The following is a 20,197-nucleotide window of genomic DNA, read 5'->3' as shown; positions in this document are numbered from 1 at the left end:
ACGGAGCCTCACAAAAACGACACACTCTGATCGAAAGTCATTAAGGTGCGAACCACTAATGACATAGCCACCGCTCGCTGCACGGTTCAGCAGATGCCAGGGTGTCTATTTTGGTAGCTCATAATCATGCGGAATCTCACTTTGGTGAACATCTGCCGTCTGAAGTGCAGAGCTGTGAGTATGATGAGCGGACCTATCCCCTGAGGGTCTTCAGCGGTGTGAAGAGTGAGGAGGACCGTTAGGTTTCCGGCTGTGCGCATGCGAATAATTGCAGACCGTTTTGACGCAGGTGTTCGCTTTTAGTCAAACTCTTCGTGTCAAAGTGTCTAATGTGTTCCGGTCAATGGGTGTTGAAAGTGAGACGGGAGTGAGTGACTTCTAAGGTGTGAAGCTGACGTTAAGGATTCCGTGACAAGCTGAGTTGTCTCGCTCTTGTTAGCCAAGGAGCGTTGGAACGCATGATAGGTATAGGCGTCTCGAGTGGCTGGTAGCATAGAACGAGTCAGTTGTCAGTTGGATAACCTAGAGCACTGGGGAGTGGATTTATAGAAAAATTAATTTCGAAACGTTCGTTTTCCTGTCCTCTCCTCAGCTCACCTCTCCTTTGCTTTGCTCTCATCCCTCCTCCCCGCCTTCGTCTCATTCCTCCTGTCCTCTCCTCACCTCTCGTGTAATTTCTCCGCTAGCCTACTTCCTCTTCTACTCTGCTTTCTTTCCTCTTCTCTCCTCTCCTCTCTACTCCCCATCCCTTTCCCTCTCTTCTTATCTCTTTGATCTCTCATTTGTATTCCCCCTCCTTTTTAATAGCGCCGTTACTCTCCAGTTTGCACCATGGCGAATCACTCTTGCTAAATAGCCGACCTCCCAGCCTTTTTCTCGTTATTCTCCTCTGACAGAGCCGGTCAAAGCTATTGCTTGCCACTACCTTGGCCCCAATGCAAATCTGTTAGTTACTGTTCCGTCAAACATTAACCCTCGCATGTGTGCGGCGTTTGCCAGCTTCTAATGTGTAGGGGGGGGGGGGTCGGTTGGACCCCCCCCCCTTGCCGTTCGGCCCCTGATCGAGCTAGAGCTTCGCGGAAAAAACGAGCGTGTTGCCCGTGACGAGAGGAAGCCGATGATACCCAATTTTAAGGTCCTAGGTCATTGGTTGACCTTCCAGGTCAGGTCAATGACCCAAAATCGGGAAAATCGGGACCTGTTAGAAAGTCGTAAAGTGTGGCTGCTAAGGGGTTTTTCGGGGTGCTGATCACGAATATCGTGTTAGTTTTGATCACAGATGATGTCTTGAAGCATTTAGACCAGGTCGGGTCAGGTCAGGTCAGGTCAACCAGTAGGCGTCGTGACGGGTATTCGTAGTACGTGTCAACCGCCTCTGACAACTTCGTAACATGTTACGAAGTCACCAAAACTACTTCGTAAATGTTCAAATGGTTGCTAAATTCGAATTCAGCTCCAAAAACTAGCCTAGAAACATGTAAAACTCGAAAAAGTGACCCGAGGTCACCCGAGGTCACCAAAGGTCAATGACCTGACCTGACCTTCAGGTGACCTTGACACACACGGGAGTAACATCAAATCACATGTTTGAACGTTTGAAACCACGAAAAGCTTGCAAACACGCGGCTAGTGCGAGCCGACATACGCGAAATCGCGATTCCGGCCAAACATGGTCTCGGAAAAGAGGTCACAGGTCAAAGGTCATTGGGGTCAGGGTCATGAAATTTTCAGGGTAGGTGTCAAATTGATCAATGCGAGGGTACTGAAAGTTTCGTCGCGATTGGCCGCTTTTTACGCGAGTTATTCGCGAAAAACCATGGGGGGGTCCATCCGACCCCCCCCCCCCTACACATGCGAGGGTTAAATCATAATGGCCTGAAGTGAGTAGCAAGCCGTACTGTCTATCACTGCAGCCATAATAGCCGCATCACAATGTGCTCACTGTATTGTTTGTATTTCAATGACATGCTACTACAGCAGGCATGCATGCTGTCATTCGTTTGACAGTTTTTCCTGAGTATTGTGTACACATGTCTCTGCAAACGACTGACAAAACTCAGTGGACAGCTCGTCTACGGAGAACCCAGGTGCATTACCAGAATGTTCAGCCTGTACAGTGTGCAGTCTGCCCCTGCTGTAAGGTTGGTTTGTTTGCAATGCTGAGGCGAGTTTAACCAGCGCGGCGTAACGCTGAGGACCTTGATCTGTCTAAACGGATGTTTATTCACACTGAGTTAGCTTCCGTATTAGCATCCGTATCGTGTTATTCACTAAAACCGACAAACAAGGTAATATGGAAGGAAATTATTCACTGCTTTGGAATCGACTTGTGAAAGGATTATTGACCAGAAGTGCGGTATCGGGTGTAAAGTTCAAGGATTGGGTCATTCATGTTTAATGATCAGCAGGATCAAAACATCAACGTGTTTTGTTCAGGCCTTGTAAATACAGCGATTTCGTCTGAATCGAATGCGAAATGAATAGTCAATGTGTTGTAAAGCAAGCCGGCTGTCCTAATAAAATAATGCAGATGGTTGTTTGGCCTGTTGAACTGTTTATAAGCTGTTTTCATGTTTGCTCTTCTCGATCGTGATATGGAAATTAGTCACAATTGCATGCACCAGGACAAGTTAGTCACAGTTGCATGCGCTAGGAATCAAAACAAGCGGTGTTGAACGACATTGAAACGTTAAATGCAAACGAATATACTGGGTATTTGCCAAAACAAAACACTCGTAAGTCACCTCGAGGGACTTCATCATTCACCGAAATCACCACGTCCAAACGATAAACCTTGGCGCTCGTCGGCATCTGAAAACCATCCAGCAACCGCCCTGGGCCCAGTTCTGGCAACCACCCACAACACAGTTTATTTCCATTGTCATATGAATCATGTGTGCACAGCGAAATGTGTACTCATTTGAAACTATGCTCTGTCAAGATTACATGATACGCCAACGGTCATGCTTCACTCGTAGTATTTACGCATTGGTGTTCGCCTCAGCGCGCCAGTATCGTCTCACTGATCAGCTGACAAACGTTCAGCTGACTAACGATGCGGCGTGCACAACAAACAATTATCAGTTTTACGGTTCAGGGGGCGGGGAGATGATTGTCCGGCGATTAGCGTGGTAATTAATGATTCGGAGGATAGAGAGATCGTGCGATAGCTGCGCTACGTTGAGCTGGTGACAGCTTGCGGTGATAATGAGCGGTATTGAAAGCCTTTTAAATGTTCAATCTAAGTATTTGTTCTGATATGATTTGTGTTCAAGGACAAGAATCATTTTGTTCATTTAAACTTGGCCATAATTGTGTATGTATTACGTCAAGAAATATGCAATGCTAGTGCAGGTAATGTATCGGCTCTTAGCCTTTCGGCAAAGATAAAGAAGTGTAAAAGTCGTTGTAGCATTCAAAAGCTCATCTGTAATCCTGAACAACTCGTGACCCGCAGAAAAGAAAACTCGTAACACCGTAACAAACGAGTAACTTCAGGCGTCTCCCTATACCATCGAACTCTTTCACACTCAAGCCAATTCTCCTTGAGGGTAATCCCTGGCACTGCGCTATTCGTGAGACCCGTAGCGCGGTGGGGCCCCTGCCGTGCAGCCGTCTGCCCCGAGGCGGCACACCTGGTCCCGCCGCCAGCTGGCGTCCCTCCTCCAGTCACGAATATGATCGTCACGCCCGTCCGCTCGTCTTGGCCAATCAGGACGGGTGGAGGGCTGAAAGATCACATGACATGTTGGTTAGCCTCGAGGTGCCATTCTTAGTTGCTTTTATTTTGCTTATTCTGATCCTTTTCATTTTTTTGCATTGCCTACTCAACTCTTTCTCCGTTCACTTTTATTCGTTTTTTTAATTTTTGCATCGTCCTGTTTTAATAAATCTAATGACATTTGTATTGTCATATCTTCATCTTAGAGAAAACTGATTTATATTCAAATATCAGTTCTCACTGACCATATTCAAACGCTATTCTTTTACCGTCCCTCCCACTCATCCCCTCCCTCTCTCCGTTCGCTGAATGCTCCGTGCTCCTCTGTCCATCCACTCATCCTGTCCTCTCTCTTCTGCTTCCCCGCTCCCTCTGTCCGTTAGCCCCTCTGCTCCTCTGTCTCTCCGCTCTACTCCTCCGGTTCTAACCAGCCGGTCATCGAACCTCGACCGCCCATGGCGACTCTTTCCTCCCGCCTCTGGCGCAGTGGCCACTCTGCAATGGCGTGCACAACTGCACACCGTGCACCAGGTGCAGCACCGATGGTGCACGGACAGTGCACTGCTGGTGCACTGCTGATGGTGCATTGCTGGTGCGCTGGTGCTTCGTTTTTGCGCTCTTGGTAATATGTTGAGCTCACTGCTTGCTTCAGTGACATGGCTAAGTGGTTGCAGTATTGGATGGTGGAGATATTTGCTCTGGTAGCAGTGTTAACAATGACTCGCTTCTGCAGTGGCGGAGTATATTTATTCAGCATTTATTTCAAGCGTTGATACAGCATGGTCACTGTTGTTGACTTTACCGTGTCACTCCTCGAATGGATTTGTTATACTCTTGTTAATCATGGTGATGCACCAGTCAAGTCAGCTTTACAAAAGCGGCCTCCTACTGCAATTGTAAATCCATGCCGTTGCCTGTTTTCCCATGGCAAGTCTCGCTGTATCGCCATCCCTCGAGGCGGTATATTGAAGTAGAGCCGCTGACAGTTCCTCGCCTAGACGCCGGTGGGTGGTCGTCCCGTCGAACCGCGGTCAAAGGTCAGGTTTGGTTCCCAGGTGATGACGGTCACGGTACCTCCCCTCCCCTCTCCTTCTTCCCAGTCTGCTTCGAGCGTGATTGGTGGTCTGATTGGCATGGAGAGTGGTATTGGTGTTTGAGAGATGCAGCAGAGATTGGTGTACGTAGTGCTGAACTTGCTGAACGTCTCGTGGCTATTATTGAGGTTTTGAGGCGTGTGGGTCTATTGGTCGACCATCAACCTTATTTGTACTCTGAACATTTGCACTGAAAATATAAACGGACTTATGCTACACCCCTCCCCTGAGAATAACCATATTTTCTGATTGGTTACAGTAGGTATTCTAATGCTGTGACAGGTTCGGTACTTAAGACAACTTTTACTTTTTAATATTGGGCATAACGATAGCTCGTTATTCATTGCTTGGTATGACTCATGGCGGCATCTGTCTTCTCGCTTTTGAATACCAGAAAACCGGTATTTGATTTAGCGTAAGTTGTGGCAACCTTCACTAACCACCAACCAGAAACCCGTTCTGGAAAAATGGGCGAGTTTTACCTCCAGTTGTGAACTCCGGACAGCACTGGAATTTACGTTAAAATCCGGGGCTCAACGCGTGGACCGTATCTAACGTGCTTTTCGGTGCATCTTTGAAAAAAACGACCAGAGATACCGACAAGGAACCAAAACTGTTTTTTCTGTTCACAGGTAGCTTTTATCAGTCCTTTCCCTTCCTCCTATCTATCTTCGTCTTCTCTCCAGATCCTGCAGCATGGAGGTAGCTATTCATTCCGCTCACATGTCCACCCAGCACACTATCACCTGCATCCGAGGCACGTGCCTCATTTTTGCCTCCTCAGAGGAGGTCACAGCGCCAGGGAGGTCTTCTTTTGTTTGGTACCCCACGTAGGCATGTTGAAGGAGGGATAGCATCTTGTGGTACGTTAGCATACCTACGTGAGTTGGGTTGGTTTTTGTTTTTTAGCACTATGTCTTGAATGGAGATTTATAGCTTTAGAAAATGCTCTCTTTACGAGTGATGGTTGTATATTCATGCCCTGCCACGCCTCCGCTACTATTTTGTAGTACTTTTGCATTCCAGTTGGTTCCTTAATTCTTTCCTTACTTGGAACGGTCGATATAAATTCAAATAACATGCTTGCATTGCTCTTTTATTATATGTTTCCCGTTTAAGTTTGATTACCTACAGGCATTGTTTGACTTTTGGCTACTTGATGCCGTTTCAACATCAAGAGCATGTCAGTGAAGACTGGCACCAAATTCATCTGATCATCCAGAAGATGCCGTCCTTGACGTCTCATAAGACTCGCGAAGCTCCGTTATATCGTAATATCTAGCTCACCGCAATCATACGTCATCCTTCAACGAGGCATTCACACTTGACATTCACATTTCGCCCTTTTCCACCATCAAAAGCGCCTGAAAATTCGGTCGAGTCATTCCCCTCTGTGTTGACTCTGACCTGGAAGAGTGTCGTCTCGATTTGACCTGGCTTGCTGACCCTGGCATTGGTCCAAGGACCAGCGCGACTGGAGAGTTGGGCCGCTACTTTCACTCGCGGAGTTCCCCTCCCCAGTCTCCTGACCCCCTCCCTCTGCCCCTCTCCGCCGCCCCCGCCCCCGCTCCCTCTCCCCGTCCCTCTTAGGCCAGCCCCTCCCGCTCAGTCTCGCCAAAGGCTTGGCTATGGTATTACGCGGCATTTGCTGAGTGGGAATAAAGCAGCCTGGGACTGAGATGATGGTTCATACTGTTGTCAGATGTGCTGCATTGACAACTGCGATAAATCTTACATGGAGGAATTATCTTCGAGTTTTTATACCTTATCTCCATCGGACAATTGGCGTGATAATGAAAATGAAATGAAGCCTTTTTACAGCCCGGATTATTCCGGGTCATCATTTGAAAAATCATGATTCATGGTGACAGCGATTACAACTCTGTACTCCCTGAACAATAAAAAGGCACTTCGTTATCAAGGAATGTCGTAAACGTTATCATTACATCTGTGTTTTGTGAACGTTTTTGTCAGCGTTTGTATCAGAAAGCCTGCGTCTCATTCCACACGCATGCCGTCTCAGATGTGGTTGTTCATTTGAACATAATAGCATCTGACCACCAGACGTTTTAATTGCCATGACCCGTCTTCATTAACTGTTTGAGTTGATTACTTCTTTTGGAACGCTGCGTTTTAATCAAGCGCAGTGTCGCTTTGAATCTATCGCACAAGTGGCATGCGTAAGAGTTCTGATTTGTAACTAAATACCGTACCAGGGGCCGCAAAGGCATTGAAAAAGTATATGCCATCCCAAACTGTCATTTTTTTTCTAGTGTTACCCATTCATATTCATTCAAAATACAAGCGTCAGCGATACCGCAGACATTCACGAGATCAGCCGTTGTGGGTGTGTCCGTTACACGAATGGTACACGGTGTTACCCAGATGTCTACTGGCTGGAAAACAATGCCGTTTGGTGCACCAGACACAGCACACGGAGACCACAGACCACAGACGGCAGACCAGACCACAGACCACAGACCAGACCACAGACCACACCTCTCGGGGTAGACAGACCATCTCAGCCAGGGTTTGTGGGAGACGTGACGATGGGCAAAGTCTGAGACGCCTGATGTAACTGTGTGGTGAATTCAAAGCCGAGCCAGGAATAAGCGCGAAAACACCGGTAGACTCGAACGAAGAATATCGATGCTGTGTCCATCCTTTCAAGCTTGATATCTGCATTCGCCTATTAACCTATACCTACGTAGGTTTGCCAGTCTGAGCTTCGGCTATCAACCAGTCAATTGTTGGATTATATAATTCGCTTCAAATTAGGTTTTAAGCCGCAATGACTAGCTGAAGACCACACTGGCAATAGCAGTGTGTGTCTGACAATCGCACAATCCTCCGCGATCCGTTTTAGTGACCAGCGAGTGTATCCCGACTCCACCGCAGCTTTGAGCGTGTATTCTGTACTCAGAGGAGCGGCGGTCACGTTTCGCACGCGGGGTTTGTGAAGAGATGCGACTGTGAGAGAATCCGTGAGCGTTTCGTGAGCGGTGACCGCTAAAAATAGCGCCCTGCGCCCCAGGCGTGACCGTAGGCACCTCAGGTGGGCGCTGGATGCTCTCACGTGGAGCTTCAAAGCGAGTGTAGTCCGGTTCGAATGAGTCGTGATGAGCAAATTAAACGGAGAGGAGAGACGCTTGACATGGGTGTCAGTGAATACAGTTGGTTGTTGTTGGGATATTTGAAGTGTGATTTGTTGACATAGGAGCATTAGTATTCGAAAACTGATGGGTAATTCAAGTCTAGCTCCTTTTATCACAATGTTGAGATGGCTTCTTTGATTATATTGGATTATTATTTTGATTTAAACAGCTTGTTACCAAGGACAGCACTACACATGTCCAGTCTTGATTTTTTCCGGCTATCTCATTACGAAGGATCGTCGCTGAACATTTGCCGCGCCACTCCTCTCGATCATAATCCTGCTGAATTTTAATTCAGCTTCCGTCTGCTCCCATCAGGATAGCCGAGCCTTGCTCACGTCATAACTAACAGCACATCGTCATCTCGCTCCACGGAGTCCTGTCTGTCAGTCTATGCGAATCTACATCACCTGACAGACATAAACCAACTGTGATCACCTTATGGTAGACGGGAGCAGCTCGACCGTCCGAGTTCATATGGAGTTCCCCGCTCTTGGTGTACTCAAAGTCCTTGAGAGTTGGGGCAACTTCGTGCGTCACTGTAGAATGGAGATTCCGTACAGGCAGGACGCGTCTCGCCGGCACTCATTCGTGACCGTCGATGTTTGATGTCTCACTGCCAAACTGTCACGACGCGTAACCGTCACGCTGTCAAGCTGTCAAAATGTCAGACTCGTGGGCGGTGGGCAATGTCAGATACCGTTGCTGGAGGATGAGTTATGAAAAGATCTCCGAGACCTTGATATCTTTTGCATAAGGGTTAGGTCAGAGATCAGGAACCTTGATGAATACTTCTGGTTCTTCTTGCTCATGCAGGACTCCTGACCTTTGACATTGAAGCCTCGTACTTTTGACATTCGATTTACATAGACCCTGGCACATGAATGATGATGCTGGAGCAGAGTTGATCCGTTTTAGGAACAAGGTCACGTAATCGACTTATTATTGCGTCATCATGGCTAGCAGCCATATCAATCGGTTGGCTAGATAGTATATATTAGAAGACGGTTTTAGACAGAGGGATATTTACTTGAAGGCCTATGTAAGGAACAGAGGACCGTCCACTGATGCAGCCTGGTAGTTGTTCAGTCGCAGTTTTTTACCAACAGGCTGTCACCATACTGGCGTTTTTCGATTTATCATTGGTCGAATTCACGTTGTCTGTGCGGCTCATCAATGAGAGACCAAAAACGCCAATGAACTTCCATGTATGACAAAACCGGCAGCATGCTGATGAAAATCCGACATCGAAAACAGCCCTGAATTGTGTCCCGGGCGAACACTGACCAGCGCGGCCCGCGGCACAGTCTACCTGCAGGGCGCGACCGGTCACCAATTGCCCGAGGCGGCGAGGCCCGCAGGGACGCGGGCAGGGGTGCGCACAGGCCACACAGCGTTTCAGGGAAGTGGGCAGAGGAGCGCACAGAACACACAGCAACTCACAGGGACGCGCGGGCAGGGGCTAGCACAGGCCGGCAGACAGGTCAGTTTCGGTGGCGCCCCCAGGCAGGCACGTCAGGCAAAGTCATCACAATTTATGAGCAATTTATTAAGAAATTATGAGCTACACTGTTTTGCAAGTAAAGCCCAGCACTTTCTGTTTCGCTTTGGAATTTCAGCTATTCAAAGACCTGGAATAACTTCCCGATCTCACGTATGCACGGACGTGCGTGCTCCACTTGGGATTCCGTGAGGGTGTTTCCTCACATACCGCCTTTCAGTGTTTTTGTTGGCCATATCCAGTGAAATAGACACGCTATATCCTTATAAATACGCCGAGCGAGCATGCAAGTGTTACGCGTCGTAAGTCGCGTGCCCAGAACTTTGTCTCTGTGACGTTTCTACGTGACGTTCTGTTACGTGTCACACACTTGCAGGTCACGGCGTTATGTGCTGCGTCACGAGTATCCGTCACTTTCGTGACGGCTCGTGACCGTGACTCGGGTAAACGTGAGTGCCTTTCGGGGGCGGGCCTGCATTCCATTTGATTTCACGACATCCGCTCTTTGTTGTTCTTGGCTCTTGGCAACTGTCCAAAATTGTGGCTTTGGCACACTGCTATATCCAGTTTTATTCCCTTTAGCGAATGATATTTTAGCACGCATTCTCATTATTAAATATAGCTTTACTCAGTACAGCTGTGCGTGCAGATATGTGAACGAGTATTGACCGTCTAAATCTCATGTTTACAACGAGACGCCTTGCGGAGGCGCTAATACCTGCTCTTCTATGTAGACACCGTGGAGCCTAAAGATTCTTAATCTGCATGGGAACTTACCTCTAAGTGACCCGTTTACCATATCTCTATCACTCAAGAAGAAAAATATCCCTCGGCCTTTCAGATGTCCTTTCTGATAAAACTCGGCATTCTTTTCATCACAGTATAATCCTGATCACGGAATCACAACGTAATATATCCCAGTTTTATTTCATAATCATCTTTTCTAGCAGATGTTTTCGAGCAATGTGGACCCTAGGTCGTGCTTTTGTTCTTAGCCCATGAGAAAAGTTGCACAGGAATGCCTCATGTGAACGTGTTTTTTATGGCTTTATGCTATTTCTTGGGTCGACCTTGAGTGGCACGTGGTGTAAACGATTTATTCTTTAAGTATGGCACTACATGTGTATGATGATTTCATTGCATTTGTATGCGGATGTTACTCGAGTTGATAATTGGGTGCGGCAGCTAGTCACCGTATGGCTTGTAACTGAGCAGTGCACAGTGCCAAATTTCACACTTACTGAGCATCTACTCAGCCAAAACGGTTCATTGAACATCCTTGCGAATCCGCGCATGTTTGATTCAAAGTTATATGCCGTCAACTGTTATCAGAAATTGTATTTCAACACCCTTAGCCGGAGCCATGCGACGCAGATCGTATTTCATCATTAATAGATGGTATCACACACGATGTTATCAAAGCTAAGTTTCCCACCGTGCGTTCAAACTCGCTGGCCTTGCAAGGCTGTCAAGCAACGCTCGTTGTCTGTAACAAGCCAAATGCCTACTCGTATAGACCGGTCCTTGTCATGTTGCCACTTATGTGTATCGTACAAACAAACCATTCCACCAATTGGCATACGACAACTTTGACACTGTATTCAAACTATGTATGTACTGTACTTCTGTTTCATTTTAAAGCAATCAAGTCTTCTTACGACATCAATAAATATATCCTCTTCGACCATTTGTTGGGGCTTGCTTTGGCCTCGGCTTTACTCAGAATGGCGCTATATGGAATTCCCTCAGTATGCAGTTGACGGCAACCCTGACAGATTTGACGGCTCATTGCCTGCGGTTGGTGGCCGTCACGTCCGTCACGCGTCTGTCACGGGCCGTCACACAGTGGTCACGTGACATTTGACAGACTTAGAGAGGCTGGTGAGTGTCAGACTTACCTCAAATTATGTTGGTCACTTCCAGAGTTACCCAACAACCAACTGTCTTATCACTATGCAAAGTCTCACCTCAAGCTCTCTTATGATGGAAGGTGAGGCGTTTAATGTCTCAGGGGATTTGCTGAACCAAAGACGTTGTGTCAAGGATAGCACGAGCCTTATCCCGCATCTGGCATTCTGCTACGCCTCGCTGAGCTCGAGGTTATGCGTTTTTGCCGGTGAAACTCACTCCTTTGACTACGCAAAAGACTTCCGATTGGGAAATCTACTTCCTTTTTAGGTACCTAACTGTTAAACATTCACAAACGCTGTTTATGAGTTTCGCTGGTTGTCACGCTTTTCGGACACCGAGACTTCAAGCGCGTAATTTATCTTCCTTCATACACATCCATCAAAGCGTGACTGTGTTTTAGTGGCTGGCTCTCACCACTGTGTGAAGTCTTAGCGGCGCTGCGGCTTTCAGGAGAGGTTGGATGGAGTCTGGACCGTTGTCCACTGACGACGAATGGGAAATTTACCGTGAGATGTGTGAGTTTAGCGCTTGTGGGGAGCCTTTCCGTCGTCATAGCTCCTGTGTTCTCCGATCGGGCTGGAGAGAAGACGCCGCATTAAGTGTCTGCAGTAAATCGAACCTAAAAAGGCCTATCTTGTTATCACCTTTGTCGTCATGCATTCCTGGTCAATTGACCAGGAATGAGCATTAATGCTCACCAAGTCGAGTTCATATCAGAGGCTCTCAGATGCATGTTTCCGCCGGCGGACTGTCTCATTCTCAGTCCCCGGCTGAAAACTGAAGCCATTCGAAACTGCACCAAATATAGGCTAGACTTTTGAAGTAAAATAAAACCTATATAGGCTCTTATTACTTGACAGAATTTCTAATATCCATCCACCCAAGTCTGAAAGTGCAGTAAATAAACCACACATACGCCAGGGTAGATCACCCAGATACTGATGGGAAGTCCAGTCTCCGTCTAGGTCACATCACATACGCAGACCAGGCACTCCCCCAGCCTGGCTGTCAGCAGCCGCGCGGGCAGTGATGCGTGAAGCCACCGAGGCCAAGTTCCCATACTCGTGACCATTCGCTAAGCTGCTTGGACGCGCAGCGGGGTCGTGTCTAACGTTGGTGGCATTCCCAGAGTGTTCGGCGTGCTGGGGGGATGGGGGGGGGGGGTGAAGTGCGTGAGTGGGGTAGCGGCGGGATTTCTGAGCGTGGGTTGGTGGACGATGGGTTGAATGAACTGGCGTGGTCTGAATGTTTTCAAGGGTTTACTCCGGATGCCTCTGCACTGTGCAGTGCAATGCAGTGTGCAAGTGACATACCGTTGCCAATTTTTCGGTCCATGTCATACCAAGTATGTAAGCATAGATTGTGACTTCATTTAGTTAAACTTTTTATCTTCCTCCATTGCTTTCTGCTGTGTTTAATCTATTCTCAAAGACACGGATTGGAACTAAGGTTACTAAGGCTTGGCTTACTGACTACTGAGCGAGGTATAGTATAACTTCTTATGACGCTTTCCAATATAACCCCAACCAATAAAACTTCTTTATATCGACGCCACCCCTAACTCTCCCCTTCTCTCTGTCTCTCCCTCAGACTCGGTGACCGGCTGTGACCAGCCGGACTGCCTCACCTGCGACGAGGACCGACAGTGCACCAGCTGTGCACGTGCAATCGTGCACGGCACACGTCAGTGCGTCAGCGCGTGTCCCGGCAACTATCGGCTGGTGCACAGTGATATAGATGGCTACCACGGTCTTCTCTGCCGAGGTGAGTAGAAATGGGAGTAACGTCTAGTACCCACTGCACGGTGACGTAGTTGACGTAGTTGGTCGTAGTGACGTAGTTAGTGGGTCTGCTCTACCGGGGTGAGTAGAAAAATTAAATCTTGAACAGAATGAGGTTTAGTGCGTGATAATACGAAATTAAATCGTGACACTAGGCATGCCCGAAATTTGTCTGCCAGTTCGTTGCGTTACAGCCTCCAGGCTCCACGTGTCTTTCAGTCGTTCTTTTCACCACCTACATTATCTTATATTTATCACGTTATGCATAACCATAACCACGCCTTCGCTAGTCCATATCCCAGTCTCAATTTCAATGGTCACGTGGTCCATAGTCAACCTGACTTCAATTAACAGTTAACCTTGATCACTAAAATATATGATCCCTGTTGGTACCCATGAGAAATGCTCCACATGGCACGACTTCTCGCTAGGGTAACCCATTAATCATTCCTTGCACCACGATTGTCGTTCAAGCGCAGTTAGCGGCACATTTAACTCAAACTGACTGCTCCAATATGGCCGACCGCCGAACATCAAGCACTGATTGTAGGTCACCTGGGTGAAATTGCAGGCCATATTGCAGGCGGCGGCCTTGCTCACAAAGCCTCACGTACCTGAGCAAAGATAAAACATCCCGACAAGTAACGGTTTACCGTGATCTTTGACCTGTTTGCAAATGGCCACGAGACTGGCACGATCTCTCAAGGATGCTTGGCAGGCCTTCGAGGATGTCTTCCTCTGTGGGCATGTTTTAGTCCGTGTTTAGGTCCGGTTCCGAAAAGGCGCCGAGGATGATTGAAGATAATGAGAGAAATAAAAGTGAAAAGCATCCGGTGAAGCGCTTATGAATAATTAGACTAAATGTGCATGCTGAAATCGGAATAAAGTTCACCTGTGCAGGTATACGGACGTGTAAGCGTTTGACGTCATATTCTGTTCGTTTTTATAAGCGCTGTAATGCCACGAAACTATTTCTGTCACGTGTGCATTCCTCACATAGCTTCATACTAGTGATGTCAATCGGATACCAACTTTTTGGTATACCGATACCAAACCGATACCAAGTTGGTATTTGGTATTTCAATCCGATTGCTTTTGGTATTTTGTTGGTATTATGAACCCTTGCATGTATACAAGGTTGAAAACTCGGTAAAAAGTTGGTATTTTTCATCTTCTCAAGTTGGTTCGGTTTCGGTATTTACTGATGGTTTTGGTTGGTATTTGGTTTGGTATCGGTATTTCGATTTTCTGTAATTTACATCACTATTTCATACCATTCCTAATCAGATTATTACGAGACGCCAAAAGTGCAGGCTTTGGTGAAATAATTGCTCTCATTTTGTGTACTTACGTTTAGATGGAACTAACATCACCGTTTCCTGAATCATTCATACGTCAATACTTTGATTTTCATGTGAGTTCATGACTCATGCGAGTTACCTACTTTGATTTTATGTGATTTTCATGTGAGGAAGATATTTAGATATATGTGAGTGAGTTAGAACATGATAAGCTCTCCTCATTAATTACACGAAAGATAAATTTCAGCCCAAGATAAATCTAGTCTTCTCTTCCTCAACCCCTCAAATCGCTCTAAAATCCATATATTTTTTTTTTCTAGATCTTACGCCGGACACGAAATCGCATAAGTCATAACTGATAGCTCAAGGGTCAATCGGTAGCTCACAGATAGCTACCCGATAGCTCATCGGAAGCTCAGTAGTATCTCACGCCCGATATCCGATCACCTTCCGCTCTGTTCCCACTATCGGGGTCCCTCAGGTCATAAAGGTCATGGGAAGCCGCCTATGATCATTGCCAAACGCCGACCAGACGCGCCCCCAAGGCTGGCGCGAATCCCACACAAGCTTCCTAGGCTCCCACTGTGGTGACTGCGTGCCTTCCTGGTTGGAGAAGTGGCGCTTAAAGAAAGGCTTCCTAATTCCAATACATATAATCCTTATGCTCTTAGCTTGTAGTACTAGGTGTTGTTCGGGTCAATGATGCTGAATTCGTGCCGGATAATCGACGCTTGGTTTTTTTTAAAGAGATTAAAGGTGTCAAAGGCCTTCGTTTCAATGCGTGTAATGCTGAGTGAGGTCTTGTTTGAAATATGGGCATTGCGATTGCTGAATATGTTGAACGTTTTGCTGACTGAATGCGTTAGTTGCACCAGATTACATAGATACGAGCAACTGATACTGCATTGCGCTTGTGAATAATTTGGTTACAAAATATCACATTTCTGATTTGCAGACAAATTTTTCGCTAGCCTAGCTGCACTACATTCAATTTTTCTTTAAAAAAAAAAAAAACATTCAAATTTTCTTGGACTCAAATACACTTCGCTCTAGGATTCTCGCTAAGAATCGGACGCAATCGTGTTTAAACATCTCCACATCTTCCCGCCTCTTGCGGTGGCCGTGAGACAATCTCGTGACGATTTCGTGACTATCCCGTGACGCTTCCTTGAAGCTCCCGTGACGGTCCCGTGAGAAAACCGTGACCCGTGCGATAAGCTCCTCGCGCATCTCACGGAAACAGAAGTTCACTGTCGGCACGAAATCCGTTATGATGGCTTCGTATGCCGTGAGCTGAAGTCAGGAATTCATGATTCGTGAATAATGTAAAGGCGTGGTGGCCGAGCCGTGAGAAATATGCTGATGATGAATTGAAGAGTTACGATTTCTGTGGATGGGTTAATGCTGGTTTGGGTTCGAGGTTTTGCGAGGTGTTTTGTGGCGCTGGCTGATGGCTCATGTTGCTGGATGGTTATTGATTTGTACATCTCACCTTCAATACCTATTGGAGTAGAATGTTTGCTATTTTATTTATATCATGCATGGAAATTATTTATCCAGAGCCCAGTTTTACCAACAGAAAAATAGCCGCCTGCTGGATTTTTTTTTTTGCATAAAGACCGCTTCACATACGGAACGTAAACGGTAAAGCCCTATCCGCTAACGTGCCCAGCGCGTTTACGTGATGTGAGGCGGTCTTTAGATAAAGAATTCCGGCAAGCGGCTATTTTTCTGTTGGTAAAACTGGCCTCAGGCTCAGCTATGGAGACGTCACAGGCGAGCAGCATTTTATGGAATTTATGGAAGCCAATTTATTGAATTCTACAGCGACAACATGGCGAAACTATGAGATTATCACATAGCTCAGCCCCTAGCTAAGCCCATTGAGCGAAGGTGCTCGACGCGCGTACAAGTATTGCTCTCAGTCTATATAAAAACCTCAGTGCATGGGGCATTCTCGATTAGGGGAGGTCACTTGCGATGCAGCAACTTATCTATTATCTGGGCAGTTTTGAAGACAAATGAGAATTAGATGTTGCCTCATGGACTATTCTACCGTTCATGGTTGCTGGTCGCTTAATGAGAAGCCATTATTTTCAGACAAATGGCATTTTGCTAAGCATGCTTTGCGACATACTGCATGTAATCTGCAAGTGACTTTTGCGAAAGACGCTGCCACCGGAATGCTTCAATTAATGATGTTACCTGATATAGGCCATTTCTGCACAGCGGCATCTTGAATGACAGCCTTGCACGGCATATTAACATAGCAATTGTTGCCCGGGGGTGCATTGTCATATGCACAAGAGTAGGTAGCTGTGTAGTGTGTACCCAACCAATACGTGGGTTACCAACGTTGCGGGGTGAGCAAACCTTCTGCAAGTGCATTTGGAAGTCGGTCCAACTGTTCCCAAAATAGCAAAACCGAATCGAGGGCATTTCTAAGAAAAGGCACACCTAAGTAATAGTCCAGGTGTGACAAGTTGTGCACCTGTCATTTCAAGATAGCTCTGCAAGATACAACCACCATTTCATTTTCAATCTTCCACACGACTCTCACAGTTCTAGAGTGTTGTGAAAACAATAAAATCCGGCTCTAGATCTTAGATAAATTCATGGGTCAGTTACGTTTACGCCATTGTAGGCTTTGGCCAAGTCAACCTTTCTCAAGCTTCTCCACAGTAGTGAAGGGATCGATTTTAGAAACAATAGGCGCTCACCGCACAGCGTTGGTCAGCACCTGACCAGCTCTCTGGTTTCTGTCTTGCAACGTAGCTAGTCGATATCGCACACAACCCCAGGGCCCAATCTTACCAATGCCGTGAATAGGATCTGGCAGCACTGGCCGGAATTTATGGCACTGATATCAATGATAACCCTTTTATTTAAACACAGCTTATCTTGCCCAATGGTTTTGATAGCGACAGTGTTGTTGCCCGAACGAATGAATAAATGAATGTTGAATAGTTTTGAATGTTACCAAATGCCGTGAATGCGCATTCACGGCATTTGGTAAGATTGGGCCCTGGGCCCAATCTTACCAAATCTTACCAGGAGTTGCAAGCTTCCATATATAAGTTTCAACATACCATGAATGACGTCCGTGTGACTGATTCATTTTAAATGCGACTTATTACAATAATGCGCAAAAAAATCAACGGACATAAATTGCTCATATTCATCAATAATTCTAGCAAAGTGATACCGAGACTGAACACACCGTATACCTGACCCAGTCCGTTTTTGCGGGCTCAAACACACACCTGCCCCCGTGCAATGTGCCTCCGGCATTTGTTCGGATTTGAGCCCTAGTATCTGACCCTGTGCGTTTCTCCTCACCAGCTGGCCGGTTTCTGGACACAGCTGATATGACGACTGAAGAGCTGGTTGTGTTGGTGGCAGCACTGGTCGGTGCTGCCATATGCATCGGCGTCCTCATCGGCGCCTTTCTGTTCCTTCGCGTACGAAGGAAAATGGACCCGTTGACAGCAAGAATTGAAGAGAGCGGCACTGGTGAGTGCAGCTATTCAGGTGGGGCAGACAGGCCCGCGTTTGGTAGAACTAGTCGTAGATGGTAGCTTGGTGTTGTAACAGCTTTATCCTTGCCTGCTTACTTTGGGACATATTTTTTGGCCATTTTTCGTGTTTCGTGGACTATGTTGAGCTGTGTAGCTCAGCCATAATTCCGTAGATAGCGTTTCGCTTGGCAGCTAGAGCATTTGTATTGGCAGCGCTTTATTTTTATTTTATTTTTGTTTTTACCAACAGCTGCAGTCAGTCGTAGTGCATGTAGTCTTAAATTAAGTGCTTGTAGAAAATACTAATTTTGTTTCCCGTATCCTCCCTCCCTTTAGAAATGACAGCAGCCAGCGACTTCGAGCGAATCCAGTTCCTGACTCGCCTCCAAGCGCTGAGACCGGAAACACAGAATTTTCTGGAAATGCTGAATGACACGAGAAAGAAGTTTCATGGGAAGAGTAGCAAAGGAGGAGACAGCAAGGCCGACTCGAAGCACAGAGCGTACAGGTGAGGAGGCTGGGAATGGGGCATATGATACATGATATACCGGGTGGCCCAGAAAAAAACGTTCCGAACTTTGGAGGCCTATATATCAAATTCGAGTGCAAATAACGAGACAAAATTTTCAGCAAGTTTGCGTCATTTCTTTGCGCATTGGTATGCTAAATTATAACACTATACCATCATTTTCAAGCTGGCAATCTTGAGTTGAATTAAGCAAGACGTTTTTGTTTGTTTTTTTGCCGATGTCAAACGATAGTGATGATTGGGTTAGACGCCCCATGTTATAAAAAAAGAATAGAAAAATAGAGCATGTGAATGAAACCAACACGTATGTTCTTGTTTTAAATATTTGTGTCTCACTTATGTGCCAAATATTCAAATACTGAGCCAAAATGGTGCTCATGGATGCCATTCGTTTTAACACCAAATCATGATTCGTGGCACGGTGCATGGATTACTGCTGATTACCCTCCTTTCAGTAGATCAACCAGTAAATCGACCGGATAAGGAAAACAAACTAAAACAGACTAGTTCCTGTGCCAGAAGACCACATAACATTTTATGAAAAACAACATTGCCAGCAGATGACAAAAAAGAAAACTGGTTGAAAAGCTACCTTTTCCCAGGAATGTCAGCCAGGAAAGCATTTGAGCCACAAGATGGTTAGAAAACTGGAAACTTCTTCCGATGCCACTGGCACAGAGCCATCGTGGTTGCCTGATGGAATGTGTCATCCTGAGACCCGAACCATCAATGAGACTAGCTGCCAGTAGCAGCCATGGCTCTAGGCCGTGGTGCCGAGGGGTGAAAGTGACCTGTTCACTCACATTTTTGAGTAAACATCGGAGCAAAAAAGTAATTTTTACATGGCATGCTTGAAACACGAACCGTTTCAAAAGTAATTTACCGAACACCATGAAAATCACACCATTTACTGAAAATGTGTGCCGCATTGACTATTCGAAGTTTCAATGTTGTATCTTTATCACTTTCTGAGAAATATTGATTTAAAGTTGGGAACGTTTTTTCTGGGCCACCCGGTACATAGGTAGTTGGAAGCATATTCCATACACATTTATGGTTTGAGATGCCGTGCTTTGTTTTTCCGAATGAATTGAAAGAACTCGATATGCCCTTTTGATATGATTAAATATAGTTGATGGAAAATGTTGGCCACTACCTTCCTTCATTTTCTGGTCACTTCACTTTTATTTTTTTAATTAATGTTTTACTTTTAATTGAGCTGAACGTCACTTGTTATTAAGTAACCATTTGCAGCACCGTTTACATCCCCTGCACTTCACTTGTGGCATAAAAAGTGAAGACAAATATTTACGTGATGACCCCTTTTCTGAACCCCTTGTGACCTTTTTGACCTTTCCAGGTCAATCCTGCGCGACCTGTCTCGGATTCTGACGCTGCTGAACAGAAAAGAGGAGCAGATTCGGACGGTACCCGCAGACTGGCAGAGACTGCTGGGCTGGGCCGAACGGCTCCTGAAACGCTACAAACGACAGAAAATCTCCAAGGTAGGAAAGTACAGGGAGGGCTTCGAAAAACAGGCAGACAGATTTAATATGCTCTGCACTGTATGTTGAGCATGTTCTTCAAGTATTGTGTAAAATGCTGTTTTAAACTTTAAACAGCCTGGTTGTAGCACCAATGCGCTTGCGTCATAAAGTGATGGACTCTTGGATAAACTCATCCTCT

The 20,197-nt window shown here is 46.3% G+C and overlaps 1 protein-coding gene across 2 annotated transcripts in view; it reads left to right on the top strand.

The window, feature by feature from the left end:
- The window catches only part of LOC122374880, a 48,469-nt gene that overhangs the window by 26,087 nt on the left and 2,185 nt on the right, over nt 1–20,197 (top strand). For both annotated transcript variants that reach the window (XM_043353924.1, XM_043353925.1), the window contains exons 2-5: nt 12,973–13,146; nt 17,807–17,977; nt 18,319–18,490; nt 19,872–20,016. In XM_043353924.1, the coding sequence (XP_043209859.1) occupies nt 12,973–13,146; nt 17,807–17,977; nt 18,319–18,490; nt 19,872–20,016 (662 nt within the window). The remainder of the gene's footprint in view (nt 1–12,972; nt 13,147–17,806; nt 17,978–18,318; nt 18,491–19,871; nt 20,017–20,197) is intronic.

Source organism: Amphibalanus amphitrite, unplaced genomic scaffold (genome assembly GCF_019059575.1).
Source record: "Amphibalanus amphitrite isolate SeventyFive unplaced genomic scaffold, NRLGWU_Aamphi_draft 001731F_arrow, whole genome shotgun sequence".
In the NCBI taxonomy this organism is placed as follows: domain Eukaryota; kingdom Metazoa; phylum Arthropoda; class Thecostraca; order Balanomorpha; family Balanidae; genus Amphibalanus; species Amphibalanus amphitrite.
Note: the sequence above shows the minus strand (reverse complement) of the source record. Positions and strands in the feature narration are given on the sequence as shown.